Genomic DNA, 21,435 nt, shown 5'->3' on the forward strand with positions numbered 1-21,435 from the left:
TTTACAAAATCCTGCAGCTTAAACTTAGTGTGGTCGCTTCTTAACAACTGTGTTTTTTTGTATTGTCCCCCCCCACTACTTATTCCCCCCTCTTAAGCCTTTTTTTTTTCTTTTAACTGACGTTTGTGATGCACATCTCAAATAAGCATCAATGATGGTCAGTGCTGTAAATGGTTTAAAACAAGAACAGTCAGCATTAACAGATGGCGCAGGGAGTCAGCTTTGAACATCACATCTATAAAAAAAACATACAGTATTTGCATTAAGCCGACCGCCTCTGCTTAAACGTCACCTGCAATAAGCATTATCTGATATTTTTAACCTTTTTTTGCAGCCATTCCTTCACAGATGAAGAGATTTTAAGACATTCAAATGTTGGTTAGTTTCATGAAAAATGTGTAGTCTGAACACTGATATCCACAACAATACAATGAAAACAGACTTGTTGAATGATCTCTGTGCTGATGATTGCCGTTCACAACAACACATACAACAATAACATGAGCACATTACGAAATAGTCCTGTTTTTTTACTTTCTGATAATACATCTTTCAGAAATATCGGCTTGGTTTTTAAATGTTTAAATGATCTTGACAATAACAAAACGTTTTGCAACATATAAACAAATACTTTATGGTTCAGTTAATCTGAAAAGTTCACCTTTCGAGATGTATATTTGCAATTCAACCGTAACAATGTATAATGAGGCTGAATAATAATAATAATAATAATAATAATAATGATAATAATAATAATAATAATATATATATTTTACTTTATACTCAAAATACCCCAATTTGAACCCAATACTATTTTGCAGACATGTGGCACCGTTTATTATTCTGAAATCTATAGAGGACTGAAACTGCCAAAATCAAAATAAATGAATGACTCAATAGATACATTAATATTCCATTTCATATTTACCCAAAGCATGCTGCACATTGTTTGTTATTGTATGAAAACAGTATCAAACCCAACTAGCTATGTTGTTCCAATCGGAAAAAAAACAGTCAGTTCGACTTCATGGTTTGAGTCTACTTTTTAGTAAAACTGGAAAAATACTGTTTGCAAACACTTCTGATGCAATAAGCAATAATCAAAGTTTTATGTCAAGGGAGTTTCTTTTAAGGTCAAGGAAACCGTCTGTAAAACATAGTGATGTCCCATCGGATAAAGTCACAAATAAAAGGGTTTGTCAGAGTATTCGATGCAGATGATTTCCTTGTAATGTCCGTTTTTTTTGCAGCAAAATGATTTTAAAAAATGGCAGCAAAAAAAGAATACTTCTGATCCCCCAAGTTTGTGTTATTTTCTTTGATGGCAAAAGTTGTTTTTTTATGTTGAAAAAATCCAGATGTTCAGAGAACAAAACATTCCCATTTGAACAAATGAAATACGTGTAAGAACCTTTGAATTTGCTCCCAGGTAACAATGTCGCCTGCGTCAAGATTTTCCACAGGAAGTCACGTCGGCCAAGTCTTCTGCTGTTTTACACTGGAGGGTATGAAGTGGCTCATCGCTGGCAGTTTAACTAAAAAATATTCACATGTGCACCTTCATGAGGATTAGAAGTCAGAGTGTGTGTCTTTGTGTGTGTGTCATCTCCACAACAGCAGCAGATGGAGCTGTCGGCAACCTGTATGTTTGATCCTCCGCCGTCATGGAGTCCTGATAGCCCTCCTGGCTCTATGATTGGCTGCGATTGTAGAAGGGGGTGGGGCTTAAGTGATTTTCTCGTGCTGGATCTGGTAGTAACAAGCCTTGGAGGTGGAGAGGAATATACACATATTAAACCAGTGCTGTGCCATACAAGTGATTTTAATTGTGTGTGTGTGTGTGTGTGTGTATGTGTGTGTGTGTTACCTTGAGCGTAGTGAACATGATGCCATGCTCTCCGTGCTGCACACAGGGGTCCATCAGGTCTTCAATCAGGCTGACCTCTGAGCCCAGGTTCCTAATACTGGACCACCAAATTAAAAGTTGCTGTTAGTTGAATGCGTCTCATATAATTTAGTGGCAAATTAATAATACAAATAATAATAATATATTACATTTAATATATAAATATAGAAATTCCATTTAGCTACAGTAAAATAATCAGAACATGTTAGGAAGTGTGTGTTTGTGTGTGGGAGTGGGTCTGGTTTGGGGGCTGACCGTGCACGCAGCACCACATAGAGGAAAACGGGGAAAAGCTCGTCCATGGACCACAGGAAGTCCTGTTTGAGCAGTGACATCACTTCCTGTGTGATCTCCTCGAAGGTGAGCTGGATCACCTGCAGCTTGTCTGACGGGGTGAATGTTGTGCTGCAGACAAACAAGGAATATGGACAATTTGTGTGTAGCATGGAATAAGCTATATCTGCATTTAATAACACAATAAAGCTGCACATTGATTGCAGCATGCACTCAAAGGTTGTGTTCCTTTGTTACTTCAAATAAGATGACAGTGTAAAATGTTCAGGTACCTGATCTGTTGTAGTGTTTCCACTGCGGAGGCAAAGCAGGCGTCCTTGGTGCTGGTGAGGACCTAGAGGAGACAAGGTTTACTTTCTACTCATGGTTCATAGTGGTCACTGTTGAAGACTCACTCTTGCTTTGTTCCATCTAATCAGCACACTTCAGTTTGGCGCGGTACGGTTTGGCAGGGCACTGTAACCCTAGATCTGGCTTGCGTTTCCACTACAGACAGCACTCTTACTTGGTAGGCGGGGTTTATGCCGAATGGTTGGAGATACCCGCGGTCAGACTTTATATAGTCTATGGGTCAGAACTGTTGGACAGCACTGCCGAGCCGAGCCACACCGCACCAAACTACTAGGCTTTTGTAACGTGAACATTGTATATTTACTGTATTTCCACCAGGAATTGATGCTGATGCAAACTTTCCAGAGTTGCATAATCTTTTAGGATTACTTTAGAAACTGCGGTTGAGTGTTTTATGCACCTGATAACTCATTTTCCCCCTCAAATTGTAATGTTTTTCTATTTGACAATTGCTCAATCAAATGTCAATGTGACAAAGTGAATAACCCAAACATACCTGCTGCTTCTCCCCTAGTGCAGCAATTGAGGTGGTGAAGGAAACAGGCCAAAACTTTCTGAATGGGAAAGAAAGTAATTGTTATTAATGCAATAGTATTGCAAAACATTAAGGCAAGACACTGCAGTCAAAAACATTGTTTTTTCAAGCACATTCTACCCTTACAACCTGCAGTGTCTCGCTTTAAAGCATAAAGCATAAACTATCTTGTGTGTGTTACTCACTGCTGGATGCCTAGGAATGCGAGCAGAGCCAGGTCTGGCTGCTTGTTGAGGCGGAGCACACACTCCCAGTAGAGGTCGTCCTCTCGCTCTTTGTCCAGAGCGTAGAGCGTGAAGAGAGGAGGGTACAGACGAGGCAGCAGCACCGGCAGCAGCAGACCACAGCTGCTCACCACACGGCTGAGGAGACACACAGGAGAAGTGCATGAGAAACCTTTTCTCAGGGCGCATTCACACTTGGCCCACTTGCCCCGTACCGTGCCGTGCCTAAGCAAGTTTGAGGCGTGTCCTGTTTTTTTACCCGGGTTTGGGTGACTCTAGCTGGGCCTCAGTTGATCCTGGCTCCTTCTTATCCAGGGGGCTGGTGGTCGGCTCTGGGATCAGACCGCCCTCTTCTGGCAGGTCTGGGAAGAGAAACCTTTAAAAAAAAAGAAAATGTATGGAAATGTTTTAATGTGTAAATGCTAGGGATGGGCAAGAGTATGGAGTACTAGTGTAATCGAAATCTATTTTTAGAACGCACCACATCTGTCTGCAGGAGTAAAAACAGTCGCACTTACATATGATATATAAAAGATTTTTTTTTTTAAATTCAAAACAATTTATCCGACCAAAAAAGTAAATAAAGTTCATTTGAAAAAATGGCTATTTGAGGAATATCTTCACTGACGGCCATCCCTAGTAGATCCATTTGAAATGAATCTATAAGCAGGTTGTTGCTGTTCTGTGTGTAAACTAACCGGACGATGTTGAAGATGCGATTGAGGTAAGACTTGATTTCGCTGACAGCCTGTTGCAGCAGCCGGCGGTTGGCTCCAACGCCCACGTACGTCATCCTGTAAACAGCCACCAGGGTCTCCAGCAGGCGGCCCAGTGGGTGGAGGGGGGTGTCACACGCCTGCAGGGAGTACAGAGGAACTGTTTAACTAGAGGAATATCACCATCAACTAAATTTGATATATTAGAGAATATAGAACCCAGATATCAGAATCGGGTTAGAACTGAAATATAGTGGAACTGTGCATCTGTACTTAATTCTGACCAAAGTGAATGTGTTGTTTAGAAGTGAGTACCGCTAAGTGGGCTCACCTTGATGAGGTAGAGGCGGATGGCGTGATATCTCTCCATGGTAACGGGCCCGACGTGCTGCGGGATGACCTCCAGACTCTCCAGGGTTCTGCTGTGACTCCGCGACAATATCTCCGGCCTGGAACGCACACGGAAAAACACACAAACATCACACATTAAAGCCTTCTGGAACTGCTCTACAATAGTGAAAATCAATATCTGATATCAAAGTGAGGTGTCTCAATAAGCTTTTACAAAAAGCTGATTGAAAATAAATGTTCATTAACATTATAAAAAAAAGTAAAGAGGAAAAAAAGTAAAGAGGAAAAGCTTTTTTACTTTCTAGACCATTTGACAGGAGTGTGTGGGCGTGGCCGTATCAAACGTTCTCCATGGCAATGGTCATTGTTCTTTAAATATGCCCCTAACTCTTTTCAGATGCTGAAAATCATGCAACTAGCCCCCCAAATGACACAGTTAGAAGGATGTTTGGTGTGTACCTGTCCTGGATGTGTTTTCGGCTGGTGGTTAGAGCCACAGCGATGTTCTCCCACGCTTTACAGTTCTCTCCCTGTCCCTGTGCCGAGCAGCCCAGCTGAGTCCAACACTCCTCGAACACGGCCTGCCACTTATCCTCCGCACACACACACAGACGGCCCAGCTTCCTACCACAGCACACACACACACACACAAAGTACACAAGTCATGAAGTATAATAATGAAAAAGTTACGTTTGTTTTTGTGTATTTATTTCGTGAGCTTACACAGTGCGGGTCTTGTCCTTGTCGGAGTCGAACAGGTGAGGTTTGAAGTAGGACCCCGTCACCTTGAGTCCAGAGCCCCATTCGCCGTTAAAGGAGCCCTCCAGGTAGTCTCCATTTGCCATGGTGAGAACTCCCTAAAGGAGAGCCAATCAGTACATTTAACAAGTAGTGGAAAGTAACCATGTACATTTACTCAAGCACTGCACTTAAGTAAACATTTGAGATACAGTATTTGAGCTACAGTACTTCTGCTTTACTTTAGAATGATCCTTTTATGTTAATTTATACTTTTACACCAATACACTTCAGGGGGACATTTTTTATTCACTACAATTATTTGATCAATGTAGTTTTTAGATACTTTACTAATTTAATTTTTTAAACTTCCCAAAGGTTCATGCAAGTACAGCTGAAACATTAATCCATTAATTGATTGGTCATTTGACTGAAAATAAATTGGCTATTGACTTTATGTATTGGACAGTTGTGTGACATTTTTATGCAAATGTGCACAAGATTTCCTTTAAGCTGAGCTCTGAGTCAAGCATAACACCAAGGTTTGAGTACGTAAGTTACTTTTCCATTGAGCGTCCAGTCATCTGAGAAATCCCCCTCGTATGTGGTGTCGTCCTCTGACAGGAGGATCCCAGTGCCCTAAAAGAAAAGCAAGAAAAATACCTGCCATCAGTCCCTAAACATGGCCATCTTTTAACGCGCGGTATTGTTGTAGCTGGAAAATAAAGCTAAAAGTGACTATGAGGAACATTTGGTGTTATATATGTATATGTATATATTATAATATGTATGTATAAGTGTGAAACAGAAGTGCTAACCATCATCTTGTTATCTTTGAAGGTTCCTTCGTAGTAGAGGCCAAACTGAGTGACGACAACCCCGGTGCCCTGCCGCTGGTGGTCCTGCCACATGCCCATGTACTTCTCCCCTCTGGCAAAAACAAAAAACTTATTTGACATTTGCACATGCAATTTCTACCGTTGACAGCCACTTAACAGAATACATTTGGTAGCCTGAGGTGGCTACAGTGATCGTACTTTGTGATATCGTCAAAGACCCCGTAGCCGGTCTTCTTGTCCTGCAGCCAGTGACCAATGAAGACACTGGGGGAGGAGGTGTTGAGGCTGCCGCTGCGCAGCATGCCGTGGCCGTGACGCATGCTGTCCTGGAACGATCCCTCGTAAACTTCCCCGCTGGCATACCTGAGGAAGGACAGATGGAAGACGGATTGTTTTTGGTAAAACAACCAACTAATCTTCTCTTTATTTAAATCATGGTTTATTCATTGAATGACAAAGTGCAAGAGTATGGATAAACTTGTTTTTACATATTATATTTGTATCCATTTTTTCCCTAAGTCCCACTGATGGCTAACACACAGACACAACACACAGAGATGCATAGCAACTAGCACAAGACAACAACCTTTCCATATAAAATGTGTGCTCAAAAATAAATAAATAACTGGAAATGCAACGATTAATATACAGTAGACAAATTGAAAAGATACACAAAAAATTACAGATAAATATAATTCCTCATACACACACTAACCTGTATGTCCCCAGTCCATGCATCTTTCCATCTTTCCAGTGGCCTTGGTAGTCATCGTTCTTGTTTAGCGTCTTATTGGGAGCAACAAATTCCCCGAAGCTAAACAAACACATTAACATATTATAAGCTGAAAAAAAATGCATGACAGAATTACAGACGACGATCAAGTACACTCACCCATCTTCCAATCCGTTCTTGAACGACCCTGTGTAGTTTCTCCCATCAGGCCATTTTAACACTCCCCTGGAAAACACAATAAATCCCAATCATTATTACATATCATATCAATATCTTAAATATAATATTAAATGTGGTGTCAGCGATTCTGTAGTCAAAATCACTTTTTGTCAAACAGTGAATATCTCTTCACAATCCGCTACCTGTCCGTATTGTGTTTGTGCTGAGAAAATAAAATAAAAATACACAGCCTTGGCTCTGTAAACTAGCATGTAAACAAAGGGGCCCACCGTAGCTAGCAACATGCTCATTTAGAGAGTCTAGGCTGTGTATTAAGACTGGAATTTCAGCGCACACACAGCATGAACAGGTTTTATCATGAGGAGATATTCACTGATTTTGACAACAAGCATTAACTAGAAACACTGACTCCACCTTTAACGTGCAGACAGACATTGTGTGTGTGTGTGTGTGTGTGTGTGGACCAACCTGCCGTTGGGCCTGCCAGCTAGCCAGCGTCCCTCGTACTTGGCCTCTTTCAGTCTTCCGTCCTTGTAATAAGTGTATGACGCTGTCCTGGAGATGGGAGGCTCCAGTTTAAGCCCCGACCCTGAGCCGCATGACGCAGAGTCCTGGCCCGCCCCGCTCAGAGCGTGGTCCACCGCTTGGTTGATGGAGCGAAGCCACTTGGCCTAAAGATAACAACAAATACATTGTGCAATTTGATCAAGGAGATCAAACACAGTGGTCAAAGTTTTGTTTGAGCTGCCGCAAATTGAAATCCCTTTTTTTTTAAAGTGAGCATCGTGTACCTTTTCCATGGCAGAGGAAGCTAGCAGAGTGAGTGTCTCCTCCGGTGTGATCACCTTTAGTCCAAAGCTACAGACAGACAGACATTTTAAGTTATTCTAGTGATATCCCATATCAAACCTGTAAAAATATTGATGTGTTTGATTAAGCAGACTTACAGGCCAGTGTTTTCCTCTGGGATGGGCTCTACCCACAGAGTGGCCAAAGGGAAGACGTGATGAGTGGAGAACTGAGGAAGAAAGACATAACAACATTACTCTTATTAACACATTTTTACCACACTGAGACAGTGACTCAAACACAGACAGAACATGAACTACAGTAAAGCCACTTGTACAAACTGATCACTAATAATCAACAAATTGAGACTTTAATTTTATAATGATACACTTTTTCTACCAGCAGTGTACTTTCCAAGCTGCTGCCATTAAGATTGATTATTGTTCACATTTCAGCCACTTACCAAGAACAACATAATAATAATATAGTTGGAGTAAAAGAAACAGAAAGGAAGAAGAAGGAAGGAAGGAAGTCGATGTGTTTATTGCTACAAGACATATCTAAGTTTTTACCATACAAATCATTTTGGATATGGAGAATAATCACAGACAAGTTATATAAGAGGATAATAATTTAAATTATACCTTACATTTTAGGCATACAACATTGACTAATCAGGTCATGTCAATGCCATAAAGAAAAGGGTTCAAGTTGAAGATCTGAAAGGCCCATTCATGCAAGGCGTTCAAAATGTAGCATGCAGGGGGCAACGAGACAAACGGAGAAAAAGGAAGGAATCTGCTTTGAAGATGTGAACCAGAAACTGTTGGTGCTAATCAATGACTTTCGGATATCATTATTAAAAAGACGTTATAGTTTTTGCTTGATTTGAAAATTCAACACAAAACAGTGGCATATGTTAAAATAACTAAAACTGCATTAAACCCATTAGTTTCAGTGAGTTCATCCTTCAATGCAGACTGGGTGAGGTAGAGAGCAGGCAGAGGTAAGCGGTCGGGAAAGGGCTCAGTATCACTGGATGTATTCATGTAGTTATGCAGCTCTACTCAGACAAAGAGAAATAGTAATGAAGTAAAGGAGAAAAGTAACGAAAGAAGTTGAAATCACATAAAGATAGAAATGAAGCAACAGGGTAAAGAAAGAAAGTAAAGAAGGTAAACTGAAATACAGAAGTGAACAAAGAAGGAAGTTAAAAGTAATAAACAAACAGTGAGGAAGAAAGTAAATGGATTTTATCTGTTGCCAAACCCCATATAGTTCAAAACTAAATTAAAATGATACTACAGCTAAAATCTTTCATCTCAAGTATAATCTTCTTTTTACATTACTCAACAAAATAAGATGATTTAAAGGTCCCATATTATGCTAAATGCACTTTTTAAATGTGTTCCAACATATCCATGCGTCCACGGTGTGCCTAGAGACTGCCAAAATATCAAAAAAAATAACAATCTCTCCTGTTCTCACTCTCCCCTTTTCTGAAACCCCCACCCCTCCCCCTCAATATACTCCAGTCAGAATTCTCCCAGTTTCTGACCTCACAAACTGGAAAGCCAGAAGCTTCCACTGTGCAGCCCACACCCCTATTTCTTATTGGTCCACGGCCCTGACAGACAGAGGGCGAGGCGTATCTGGCTTCGCTTCCGGACAGGGGGCGGGGCAGCTCAAAGATTGTATATTTACGAGGGGAGCTGCAGCTCTTTTTAAAAAATAGGCCATTGTGAGATTAGCTGAACATCAGCATAGTACAATAAATTATCTGAAAGTTTTGTTCTGCAAACAATTAAAGAAAAACGTATTAGGGACCACTAAGACCATATAATATGGTGTATTAGTACCGAAAAGTGTATAATATGGGAGCTTTAATGTGGAGATACTGTACTTAAATCAGGAAATGGCAACACCTCATTCGTATTTGCGTTTTTATTTGTTTGAGCCCTAAGCCCTCCACACACACACACAAACACACAGACACGCAAAGGAATAGAGGGGTCATGGGAGCGTTGGGGTCTCTGTGCTGACATATTGCTTCTGGCTTCATACTTACAAGATTTTTACAAGGCGCCACGCCCTGACAGCACGGAGGCAAGCACATACAAAAGCTTGAAAAACACCAAGTTACAGTGTCGGAAATGATAAAAAGTAAGAGGATGTGATGGGAAGTGTGTGTGTGTGTGTGTGTGTGTGGTTACCTGTGCGTGAACCAAAGTGTCGGTGAAGAGGATGAACCAGTTGACGGAGAACCTGCCAGCGTTTTGCAGCGTCAGGGCTTTGTTGCTGCTCTCGCAGATCAGCCGGCGGTTAGGTTTCCTTAGCGAGTCCTGACCGCAAACACACACACAGACACACAATGACACTATTGAGCCACACGGGTGACATCATGGGACACCTCGAGGAATCCATATAAGAAAAGGTTCCGCTACGGTTAAAGAATGGAACACACACACACACACACACACACACACACACACACACACACACACACACACACACACACACACACACACACACACACACACACACACACACACACACACACACACACACACACACACACACACACACACACACACACACACACACACACACACACACACACACACACACACACACACACACACACACACACACACACACACACACACACACACACAGTGAGAGTACCGTCATTTTGCCAGGGAAGCTTTTCCAGAAGTTTACGGTGTAGTCGGCGTCTTTCCTTTTCCTCTTCAGCTGCACCACCAAAGCTTCAAACCTGGAGCAGCTGTCCTGCAGCTTCTCATAGTCACCAGAGCTCTGACAAAACACACATTCACATTTAGTTTATGGAAGTACAGAAAATACGTAAAACGGAAGTAAACAGAAGAGGAGCAATAAAGCAGGAAAGAATGACAGTTAAAAAATACACAAAAAAATCAAAAATCATTGCATTAGATGTTCGGTTTGTTTAAACCCACCACTTCAAAGCATGTTGCCAGTTTGAGCAACAGCCGTGCGTACTCGTGCAGGTGGCGCGTTGGGAGGTAGAAGAGCGCCACTAGGAGGTCGGCCATGGCAGGGTTCTCCTCGCTGCACTCTGACAGCCTCTGAAGCAACTCCGGACTCTTCCCAAAGAAATCTCTGCAACAAAGACATTATGGGTGGGTATAAAAAAGAAATCTAAATAATAAATTGCTAATAATCAGTTGCTCTTTTTATTATTTTTCATTTTGAATGCTGGTGCTCACAGTGAGGGTTTGGTCAAGCTCTGGAAACCTCCCATCACTTGGAAGTTCCCCAGGACGCTGCAGTACCTACATGGAAGAAGAGACAAGCAACAATAAATAAATCTATCGGTTTATATGGGTGTATTTTCGGCATCCTCTAGTGGTGGAAAATTCTAGATTGCAACTTCTCTTCTACAATACGAAGTGATGAGGTGAAGACGCATTTGGTTATTTAATCTATAGCACTTCTTCCAACAGGTGTATGAAGCTGTATGAAGTTGGCGGTGCAACATGGCGGCCTCAGTGCCACGCTCCTATGTAGATATATAAAGACGTACTCGCTGTAGCAGTCGAGGAAGATGCTGGCGTGGTCTAGGACCAGCAGGCTTTTGACGTCGCGGCGGCGGCGCAGGTTAGCGGTGAGGCTGGCGGCGTGCTGCCCGGTCAGGTGACACAACAGGCTGAAGCGACCAGCAAGAGACTGCAGGAGCTCCAGAACCACAGGGCCCACGGCTGCACTCAGACACTCTGCAACAAAAACATGGATCCTTTAGTGTTTTAATTATAGTGTTTCAAATAATAATTGAATAAAGTTAAATAAATTATATTCAAAAGAATAATACATCTAATGAATAAGTCATGAGTACATTTAGTTTTCTAGCATGTCTTTTGCATTTATTTAGTGAGTGTAGGTTCAGCCAATACATTTGTTTGAAGGACAGATCTGATTAAAGGTGGAGTCAGCGATTCTAGAGAACGCTTGTTGACAATATGACTTTGTCAAAATCAGTAAGCATCTCCTCTTGATCAGCTACCTGTCCATACTTTGTATGCGCTGAAAAGAAAATCTGGTGTAAATACACAGCCTAGGCTCTGTAAACTGGAATGTAAACAAAGCCTAGGCTGTGGACAGGTAGCTGATCGTGAGGATATATTCATTGATTTTGACTAACATTTTGACAAAACACTTTACCCAGAATCACTGACTCCACCTTTAAAAATGAAACTCTTTCTTATGTCAGTGTTTTCTTTTTATCCTCATGTGTCAGTCTCACCCAGCTCCAGTAGGGGGCGTATGATCTGTGTTTTGATGTTGCACAGCTTGCAGTAGAACCTCCTCTCGAGCGAAGCCAGCTCGTGGAGGCTGGCGATGAAGCCCATCACGTTCTGGTCCGAGAGCGCCACGCAGCGCTCGCCGCCCGCAAACACATTGCTCACATAACGCAGCTGCAACAACACCAAACAAACAGACAACAACAAACTCAGGCTTTTCCTTTCATTTTAATTGTATTTAACAAAGAATCTGCAAAAAGCAGTGTTTTTGTCCTTACGTTCATGCAGAATGGCAGTAGTACAGGTTGTTGGGTGTAGCCACCAGCGCGCTGCTCCTCTTCCTCCTCTCCCTCCTTGCCGGGGCTCTCCTGCGCTCCTTCTCTAACCTGCTGTCCACTGTAGTAGATGATGGGCTGGATGCAGTCTCCGTCCGCCAGCAGGACACTGTGTCTCTCTCCAGCGCTCACGTCCCACACCAGGATCCCCTCTGACAGCTGAGAAATGGGAGTTATTGAACGTCAAAGGCCTTTTCAATCTGTTCCGTGTGTGTGCTTGTGTGTGCGTGCATGTGTGTGTGTGTGTGTGTCTCACCTTTGCGAGGCGGGGGACAGTGCTTGGTGACTCCATGTGTCCGAGCTGACCACAGCTGTTACTTCCCCATGAAAACACCTGGAAGAAAAGACACCAAAATGAAGCAGGAATACTGGTCATTCAAACTCTGCCTGTTCCATGCTTGTTACTCTATTTTATTGTTTTTTTTTTGCCCCTGTGGACACAGATACAATGGGGCTTATTCAAGGCTTCATTTCTCACTGTATGACGGTGAGTATAACTGGCGACGCATGCTACCTGATAAGGTCTTAAGGAGTTATATTTGAATTAATCTACAATTTCTTCACATTGGGACTAATATGAAATGTCACATACAGGCTTTTGGGACAATGCTTAACACATTGCTGTTAAATGTTAAAAGAGCTGAACCAGCGACTGACCTGGGACTGTGCAGTCAGAGCGAGGGAATGATGAGCGCCGGCCGCCACCCGCACCACCTCCTTATTGTTCAGACTCTTGATGCACAGCGGCTGTAACCTGCAAACACATTACACATGATTCAGAACATGTGTTGTAGGATCACAACAGCTGTGTGTATTAATGCATCTTATTACTACATCAAATTGCTATAAAGGGATAGTTCAGTATTTTTCAAGTGGGGTTGTATCAATCAATCTGTTAATACACAGCCTTGGACCCCTTTGTTTATGGAGCCTATGCTGTGTATTAACACTGGTAGCTGATCTAAGGAGATATTCACTGATTTTGACAAATAGTGTTTGGACAACCAGCATTCTCCAAAGTCACTGACTTTCCAGTTTCAATATATAGAAGTTTGGATATATACTGTAGAAAAAATATCCCAAAAAACTCCATCTATTTCATTGTGCTATTGGGGAGCGTATTATGCAAGAGGTCTTTTCCCCACCTGTCCAGAGTGTCTCCGTGTCCCAGCTGTCCGTGCTCACACTGTCCCCAGCTCCACACCTCAGTCTGCAGGGTGGGAAAGACGTCCTGGGCCTCAGGCAGGGGCCCTCCCAGCGGGGTAAGGGCCACAGCACGCATCCTACCACGACCCGCTTTCCTCAGCAGCCGCGGGGACACTGATGATGGCACACACACAAAGACATTATTCCAATAATGTCTTCTAACTAATTTTGTCCACTGCAAGAAATGTAAGGCGAAACGTGGCAAGAAAAAAACATAGATGGAACAGAGATTATAAAAAAAGGTCCAACATGTACATTTAAATGGTTATTTATCTAAACACGTCTGTTTTGCATCTGTATATTTCTCCTATATAACCATCTTTAATGGCCATTATCTCAACATTTGTTTTTTTATCAATACAATGAACCAAACATCTCAACTTCTCAAACCCTTACATCAACTTAACATTCCGTAATCATTCTGAGCACTATTCTGAAAGTTATAACACAAGGATTTGTTCGTCTGTTTGTTCATATACATGTGTGATTTATGAGTACATTTCTATTTTACACGCCATGATCCTTTACTTTTGCAGTTCTTTTCTCTGCTAATCAAAATCCTCCTGGTATGCGATAACCTATTTGGCAATACACCTGATTCTGATGGAAGAGATAGAAAGAGCCGAAATGAATCACAGGTGCAAAGTTCAGCAGCAGAAATCAATGTGTGTTATCAACAACACAACAGTGGACAAACAGCGAGGAGGAGAAGCCAGCTAGAAGCCCAACACACACTGACTGATATGGGGCCACACAGACGCTAAGACCATTCCCAGAATGCACCAGGCTCCTTTTAAAGACCTTCATTCTGCCCTGTTCAATCGGCTAAATCCTTCTCTAAGGTTTCTTCTTGATCAGTGAAAAAAGCTCCATGTTTGGAGGCTAAATGTCAATCTGCATTCCTCAGCGCTTTTAATCACACAAAGGCGACGGGCTCGACCTCGCTCAGAGTGGACTTAAAACTCACATGCACAAAGCAGTACAAAAAAAGCATTAAGACTTTTGAATTTTCTCTGGCCTGTACTGAAAAAAGTTTATGACCCCTTCACAATGGTAATAATTATTAATAAATGTTGTGGTTGGAATATTCTTGAACGTGAATACTGCATGTTTATCTTGAATGCAAGTATTCTAAATGAATGTTTCTTGTTTGTCTATGTTTCAGCTAGCCCTGTTTATCGTGAGAAAAGAAAAGAAAGGAGCATTTCATCTATATCTGAAGCTATGAAAGTGCAGTGTGTCAAGGGAATTGGCCTTTTTTCCAGCACAGACTTGGTAAAAATGTAATATAATATTCATAGTAATGTTTTAATTAGTATATAATCCCTTGACATTTTTTATTATTATAAATAAACAGTAGAGTAGATGTATCAACATCAGTAGTAGCAGCCCTATACAAAATGGAGTGAAAGCATACATGTACAAATAGAAATAGTTACAGGTTTTAAGATCTTCTAAGAAAGACTTTGAGGGAAGAATGTTGTCTCCACTTCCTTAATGTAAATACTGTTTGCCACTGGTTGCGGTGCACAAAGTGTAACTAGGAGAGCAGCCTTATTGCCATGCTGCATGAAGAAGCCTGAAGCACCAACACACACACATGGACCTTGCAAAAAGGCCCCATGCCATACTTTGTACTACTTACGCAGCAGCAGATAGTTGTGGGTTAAGAAGAGGTGAACAGCGTATCTACCCTGTGAGAGCAGTCCGGGCAGGGAGAGGCGTCTGCGCAGACCCTCGGCCTCCTCTTCGCGGATGTCCCCCGTGCTGGAGCTCTTCTTGGCCTGGATAGAGTCTTCAAGACGGACTCGCTCGGTGCTGGTGTCCCCCACTACACCACCGGGCCTGTTGGAGTAAAGGTTCATCATCTTCTTAAGGGACAGGGCCTCGTATGTGGAGGCAACCCGCTCCCCCACTGCAGACGCACAGCTGGCCACCAGGCTGTTGAGAGTGGTACCGGGGGTGAGGCCTGCTGCTGCGGAGGGCTGGAAGGGGAAAGAAAGCAGAGAATAGCATGGTCAAATTATATGCAGAAGTGCCCTATCTTGTTGCTGAAATGTTTTCTTCTGTCTTAAACTGAATTGATAACACTCATGAGGATAATATGAGATGGATGAGCGTCAATCCAGTCTATTTCACCAGCTGATATACCTTTAAAAAAAGGACAATATAGCACCTTTGAGTTGTTTTTCTTTTGCCAGAAATTGATCCGAAACCTATCTTGTTTCTGAAATGTTTTTTTCTGCCTTAAAAGTGAATTGATAACGTTCATGAGGATTATATGAGATGGATAAGAGCCAATCCACTTTTAACTATTTTAAAATGTTTCAATTCCCTTCTTTATTGCATTAATAAACGTTTGTCTCTACCTGACAAAGAGCCAGATTGGACTCATGATTTTGTATTTTTTATTCAGTAATAAAAAAATCTAATTATGGAATGGAAGCAGATGCCAGTGTTGAAGTCATCACTACTGGTTACAAAACTATATTTTCATAAAAGCAGGCACCAAAAGGTTCCCCGCAATTCACAGAAAAACCTGACTGATGCACAGTTTGAAAGTTGTTTTGTCCTTTTACATGTGATTCAGTCCATGTCCACACATACCCAGACTTCCCTGCTATTTAGTATGCCAAAGAAATATTTGGGGTGTCCCAATACATGTGGTGAGATACAGTATGCTGAAAAATACCCGGATGCCCTATTCATTCTTAGTGTGGAAATCAGTATGCTTTTTTGACCTTTCTGACCAATCGACGGAGTCGCAGCGTGAAAATTAAATATGCCAATGATGTCATGGATACATAAGCAAGTGGCAGGTTCAAGGTGCGACGTTAGGATTAAATAAACAAGTAAAAGTATGTCCGAATTGTATGCCTACTGCATGCAAACCATTTTGTATGGTCAGCTGTACTATTTAGAATAGTAAATACTGTAGTACACATGGACATGGACTAAGTCCCACTCACCAGCAGCGTGTGCAGTCCTCCGGTAGTGGCGGCGGCCTTCTGCTCGGCGTGTGCGTTGTCCGCCAGTCGTTTGAGGTAGTCTTTGACAGCCTGCTCGTCTGGATACGGTGAACCGGTCTTCACCCCTCCTTTGGACTGAGCCTGGGGGTCAGAGGGGTCTGACATCAGTGCTCCATTCAATAAGGCTGACTCTGATTCTTGTACAGAGTCAGTTAAGGTCTGGGCAGCTCGATCAGGTGTAGAGGGGATTGGGGTGGAGGTTTGTGAGGGGAGCAGGGGCTGGGATGGGGATGTTTTGAGCCCCTGTGTGGGAGCTGGGGCCTCCGGTGGCCGGGCTTGGTGGCCCTCGTCTTCGGTTAGCTCCACCCCTAGTGGGCAGTAGTGGCCGTCAGAGATGATGACGTGGTCCTCCTTGTCCGTCATGGTGTACAGCAGCTGGTTGCACTGGCGACATTTGTCCACGGGCGGCCGGTGGAGGTCCCGCGGCCCCAGGCAGCGCACCAGGGCCAGGCTGTGGGACCCGCCGCACACCACCTGCAATACATACCTGGATGGATGGATGAAAATATTAGTTCATATTTTCATCTGAGACATATGTAGCCCATTTCTTTGCATAAACATTTTTAATTTATTGTTTAAACGCAGATAGAATTGCGATATAGATAGATGGATGGATGGATGATAGATAGATAGATAATGAGATAGATAGATCGATAGATTTTTTATTATTATTATTGCATATAACACACAAAAATGTTGTTTGCAGCACCGCTCCAACTACAAGCATTTGAAAAGGGCATGAATAGGTCGTAATAAATAATAATAAATTATAGAAATCAGTCAAGTCAGTCACCTTCCCGCCAAGTGCTCCACTTTCTGGGGCTTCCACACAGGGGTGGCGGTGGCGGTGTTGAGGCCCAGCTGTGAGCCGCTGCCCCAGGCCCAGACCTCGTGCTGCACCGACAGGGCCAGGGTGTGGCGCTCTCCACAGGCCAGCTCCAGCACGGGCAGCGACTGTGTGGGAGGAGAGCTCCTGTCACAGTCCAGCAGAGCCACAGGCGTGGGGTTAGGCACAGTGCTGCTGAGGCCCGACAGGCCGCACTGACCCCAGGCATTGTCCCCCCACATGTGGACACCGCCGTCCTCCGTCACCGCCCCGCTGTGGAAGCTCCCGGCGGCCACAGACACCACGCGCTGCCCACTGAGAGCGCTCTCCAGCCAGGGCTTGTCTGGCTCAGGGACTTGACTCTGCTTCCAGGGCAAGTCCCCAAAACTGTACACCTGGCCTCCTAAATCAGGGGAGGAAGGAGATAGAACAGTGCAGACTTTTTCATACAAAATAGTACATCTCTATTTAGTCCATTTTAGTTTTTTTGTCAATAGTTTATAGTATAGATTTCTTTGTTTTTCAAAAATCACAACTATAGGCATTTTAAAAAAAAAGAGATATACAACAATGTCAGCAGGATCTTTCACAATAAAAATTAAGGTAACACTTTACAATAAGGTACACAAAATTGTAGTAGCTACTACATACCTACTACATAGTTTTTTTTTTTTTGTGCTACCTATGTGTTAGGTAGCACAAAAAAAAAAAACCCTATGTGTTAGGTAGCACATAGGGTTTTTTTTTTGTGCTACCTATGTGTTAGGTAGCACAAAAAAAAAAAACCTTATGTGTTACCTACTACATAGTTTTTTTTTTTTTGCGCTACCTATGTGTTAGGTAGCACAAAAAAAAAAAACCCTATGTGTTAGGTAGCACATAGGTTTTTTTTTTTTTTGTGCTACCTATGTGTTAGGTAGCACAAAAAAAAAAACCCCTATGTGTTACCTACTACATAGTTTTTTTTTTTTTGTGCTACCTATGTGTTAGGTAGCACAAAAAAAAAAAACCCTATGTGTTAGGTAGCACATAGGGTTTTTTTTTTTGTGCTACCTATGTGTTAGGTAGCACAAAAAAAAAAACCTTATGTGTTACCTACTACATAGTTTTTTTTTTTTTGCGCTACCTATGTGTTAGGTAGCACAAAAAAAAAACCCCTATGTGTTAGGTAGCACATAGGGTTTTTTTTTTTTGTGCTACCTATGTGTTAGTTAGCACAAAAAAAAAAAACCCTATGTGTTACCTACTACATAGTTTTTTTTTTTTGTGCTACCTATGTGTTAGTTAGCACAAAAAAAAAAAACCCTATGTGTTACCTACTACATAGTTTTTTTTTTTTGTGCTACCTATGTGTTAGTTAGCACAAAAAAAAAAACCCTATGTGTTACCTACTACATAGTTTTTTTTTTTTTGCGCTACCTATGTGTTAGGTAGCACAAAAAAAAAAACCCTATGTGTTACCTACTACATAGTTTTTTTTTTTTTGTGCTACCTATGTGTTAGGTAGCACAAAAAAAAAAAAAACCCTATGTGTTAGGTAGCACATAGGGGTTTTTTTTTTGTGCTAACTAACACATAGGTAGCACAAAAAAAAAAAAACTATGTAGTAGGTAACACATAGGGTTTTTTTTTTTGTGCTAACTAACACATAGGTAGCACAAAAAAAAAAAACCCTATGTGCTACCTAACACATAGGGTTTTTTTTTTTTGTGCTACCTAACACATAGGTAGCGCAAAAAAACAACAACTATGTAGTAGGTAACACATAAGGTTTTTTTTTTTGTGCTACCTAACACATAGGTAGCACAAAAAAAAAAAACCCTATGTGCTACCTAACACATAGGGTTTTTTTTTTTTGTGCTACCTAACACATAGGTAGCACAAAAAAAAAAACTATGTAGTAGGTAACACATAGGGGGTTTTTTTTTTGTGCTACCTAACACATAGGTAGCACAAAAAAAAAAAAAACCTATGTGCTACCTAACACATAGGGTTTTTTTTTTTTGTGCTACCTAACACATAGGTAGCGCAAAAAAAAAAAAACTATGTAGTAGGTAACACATAAGGTTTTTTTTTTTTGTGCTACCTAACACATAGGTAGCACAAAAAAAAAAACCCCTATGTGCTACCTAACACATAGGGTTTTTTTTTTGTGCTACCTAACACATAGGTAGCACAAAAAAAAAAAAACTATGTAGTAGGTATGTAGTAGCTACTACAATTTTGTGTACCTTATTGTAAAGTGTTACCAAAATTGAATAAACGAATAAGAAAATAAATTAAAATAAATTATACTTAAAAGAATTGTAAATACAAATACAAAAACAAAAAATTAAAAAATAAAAGAGAAAGGAGTAAGAAATAATCGTTTTAGTCCACTTTGTAATAGACTACTACTTACCTTCCACCATCAGGACTCCATGGCGTGTGCCCAGGGCGACCTGTAGGACAGGCCTGGGGAGAGGCAGCCTCTCTGGGGTGACGCTGCAGGAATAGCCCCTCCAGGTGTGGAGCAGACCGCGCTCTGAGTCTGCACCATCCTCTTCTGTAGAGCTGAGAGATCCATCAGGAAGAAGCAAAAAGACCAAGATTAGAAGGCTGATATTAAATGATTTATTTAATTTATCAAATTGCTTTAGGAATATTAACAATATTGTACATGCATACAGCATTTCACCTTATACATACATGACATGCCAACCATTTCCATTGTGGATAAACAGACTAAAAATGCTAACTACGATTACAGAAGTGAATCCCTGAGGGTTGAAAACAGAATTAATCATTCCAACTATAGCCAATTATACAAATACTAGTTCAACAACTGATGTTTTGTGGGTGAAAGGCAGAAGTGAGCACAAGTCCCTCTGTAGGCGGTGTCACATGCTGGTGATCACATCCAGACTTTCAGCCACAGAATTACCAGTAACAGTTTAAGCAGAGAAGTCTATTTTTGGGGGTAGATGGGGGGCTTTTTGCGTACCTCCTCCTCTGAGTTTCCATCGGTGGGGGTTTATTCCTCCATCAGCATGTCACTCCTACAATGCAAACACAAAAAAAACTGCTGTCAGTGCAAACAAGAGTCCTGTAAGTCTTGTTTTCCCCGCAGGAACTAAAATCCCTCAAAGCAGACGAATAGCTAAATGAAAGTAGATGTCGTTTCACTTTCACGCTTACTCTTTAAAAACGACTTCTAATCTAATCTTTATTTACCACTATAAACGGCATTGCATGACCTGCAGCTTCTTTCAGGTGTTACAGGCTGTTACGTTAATCTCGCAGGCCAGTATTAGCTATTAGTCCCGCCAGCTAGCCAAAAAAAGCACACAAAGTCTCCTCCGTGATTTCTTGCATAAAGAAAGCTTTTTTCTTCTTACCAGCTGGCTCCGGGCACATCTCCTAGAGGTATTCGCTCACACAGAGCAGGAATGACAAAGGTCCGTGAGATAGTTTAGCAGATAAAACGATGGGAAATGTTGTTCATCTCCTGATGTTGACACAGCGAGGAGCCGCTACTGACCAAAGATCCTGTATGAGACAGGAGGGCTCACTCAGCAGCGGGGCTGCGCGACCACCGCGAGGACGCGCCTTAAAGATACACTTCTCACGGAATATAAATTAGGAAAAAACAATTATTTTTAGATTATTATAACTCATACATTAACCCACAAAAAAACTTGGTGTTGCAAAAGTAGGAATTATCTCCAAAAATTAACAATTTCTCATTAATTTCCAGCGTCACTGAATAAGTACATATCTGCATTTCTCTCCAAATTTCCAAAGTTTTTCCCCCTCCCAATCCTTAACAGCAGCAGAGTGGCACCTCTTCTCTTGTTTCGTCCTCTCTGGAGCCGCTCAGCTGCTGCTCTGTTGTTGTGACAGAAGCGACGGAATCCGAGAAAACTCATAATTCCAAGAGCGCAAAGGCGTAAATCACATGCAAACCCAATATGTGACATATAAAGTCTTTAAGTCAGCTTGAGTGTTTCAATCACAATGAAAAAAGATGTTTCTTCGTTATTTTCGTCTTTAACATATCAAACTACTACGACATTACTCCACTATAGTAAATTTGCAGATTTACATAATAAATCATATTATAT

The 21,435-nt window shown here is 41.7% G+C and overlaps 1 protein-coding gene across 1 annotated transcript; it reads right to left on the bottom strand.

The window, feature by feature from the left end:
• Window positions 1-104: 104 nt before the first annotated feature.
• On the bottom strand, window positions 105-20,810 carry als2b (alsin Rho guanine nucleotide exchange factor ALS2 b). Its single transcript, XM_080052811.1, has 35 exons — window positions 20,710-20,810; window positions 20,316-20,370; window positions 19,734-19,885; window positions 17,300-17,735; window positions 16,447-16,993; window positions 15,123-15,462; window positions 13,417-13,591; window positions 12,929-13,025; window positions 12,528-12,605; window positions 12,215-12,430; window positions 11,939-12,110; window positions 11,222-11,411; window positions 10,905-10,970; window positions 10,635-10,797; window positions 10,342-10,473; window positions 9,870-9,998; window positions 7,815-7,885; window positions 7,659-7,725; window positions 7,336-7,538; window positions 6,847-6,912; window positions 6,670-6,768; window positions 6,153-6,317; window positions 5,934-6,045; window positions 5,677-5,754; window positions 5,101-5,234; window positions 4,837-5,001; window positions 4,358-4,475; window positions 4,009-4,166; window positions 3,570-3,686; window positions 3,272-3,448; window positions 3,048-3,105; window positions 2,473-2,534; window positions 2,162-2,311; window positions 1,868-1,964; window positions 105-1,764 (listed from the first exon to the last, which is right to left on the bottom strand). Exons 2-35 carry the CDS (start codon window positions 20,333-20,335, stop codon window positions 1,726-1,728), a joined length of 5,049 nt encoding a protein of 1,682 aa, XP_079908937.1. The 5' UTR covers window positions 20,336-20,370; window positions 20,710-20,810; the 3' UTR covers window positions 105-1,725.
• Window positions 20,811-21,435: the final 625 nt, after the last annotated feature.

The sequence above is a fragment of the Ammodytes marinus genome, assembly GCF_949987685.1.
Source record: "Ammodytes marinus genome assembly, chromosome: 24".
NCBI classification, from domain to species: Eukaryota; Metazoa; Chordata; class Actinopteri; order Uranoscopiformes; family Ammodytidae; genus Ammodytes; species Ammodytes marinus.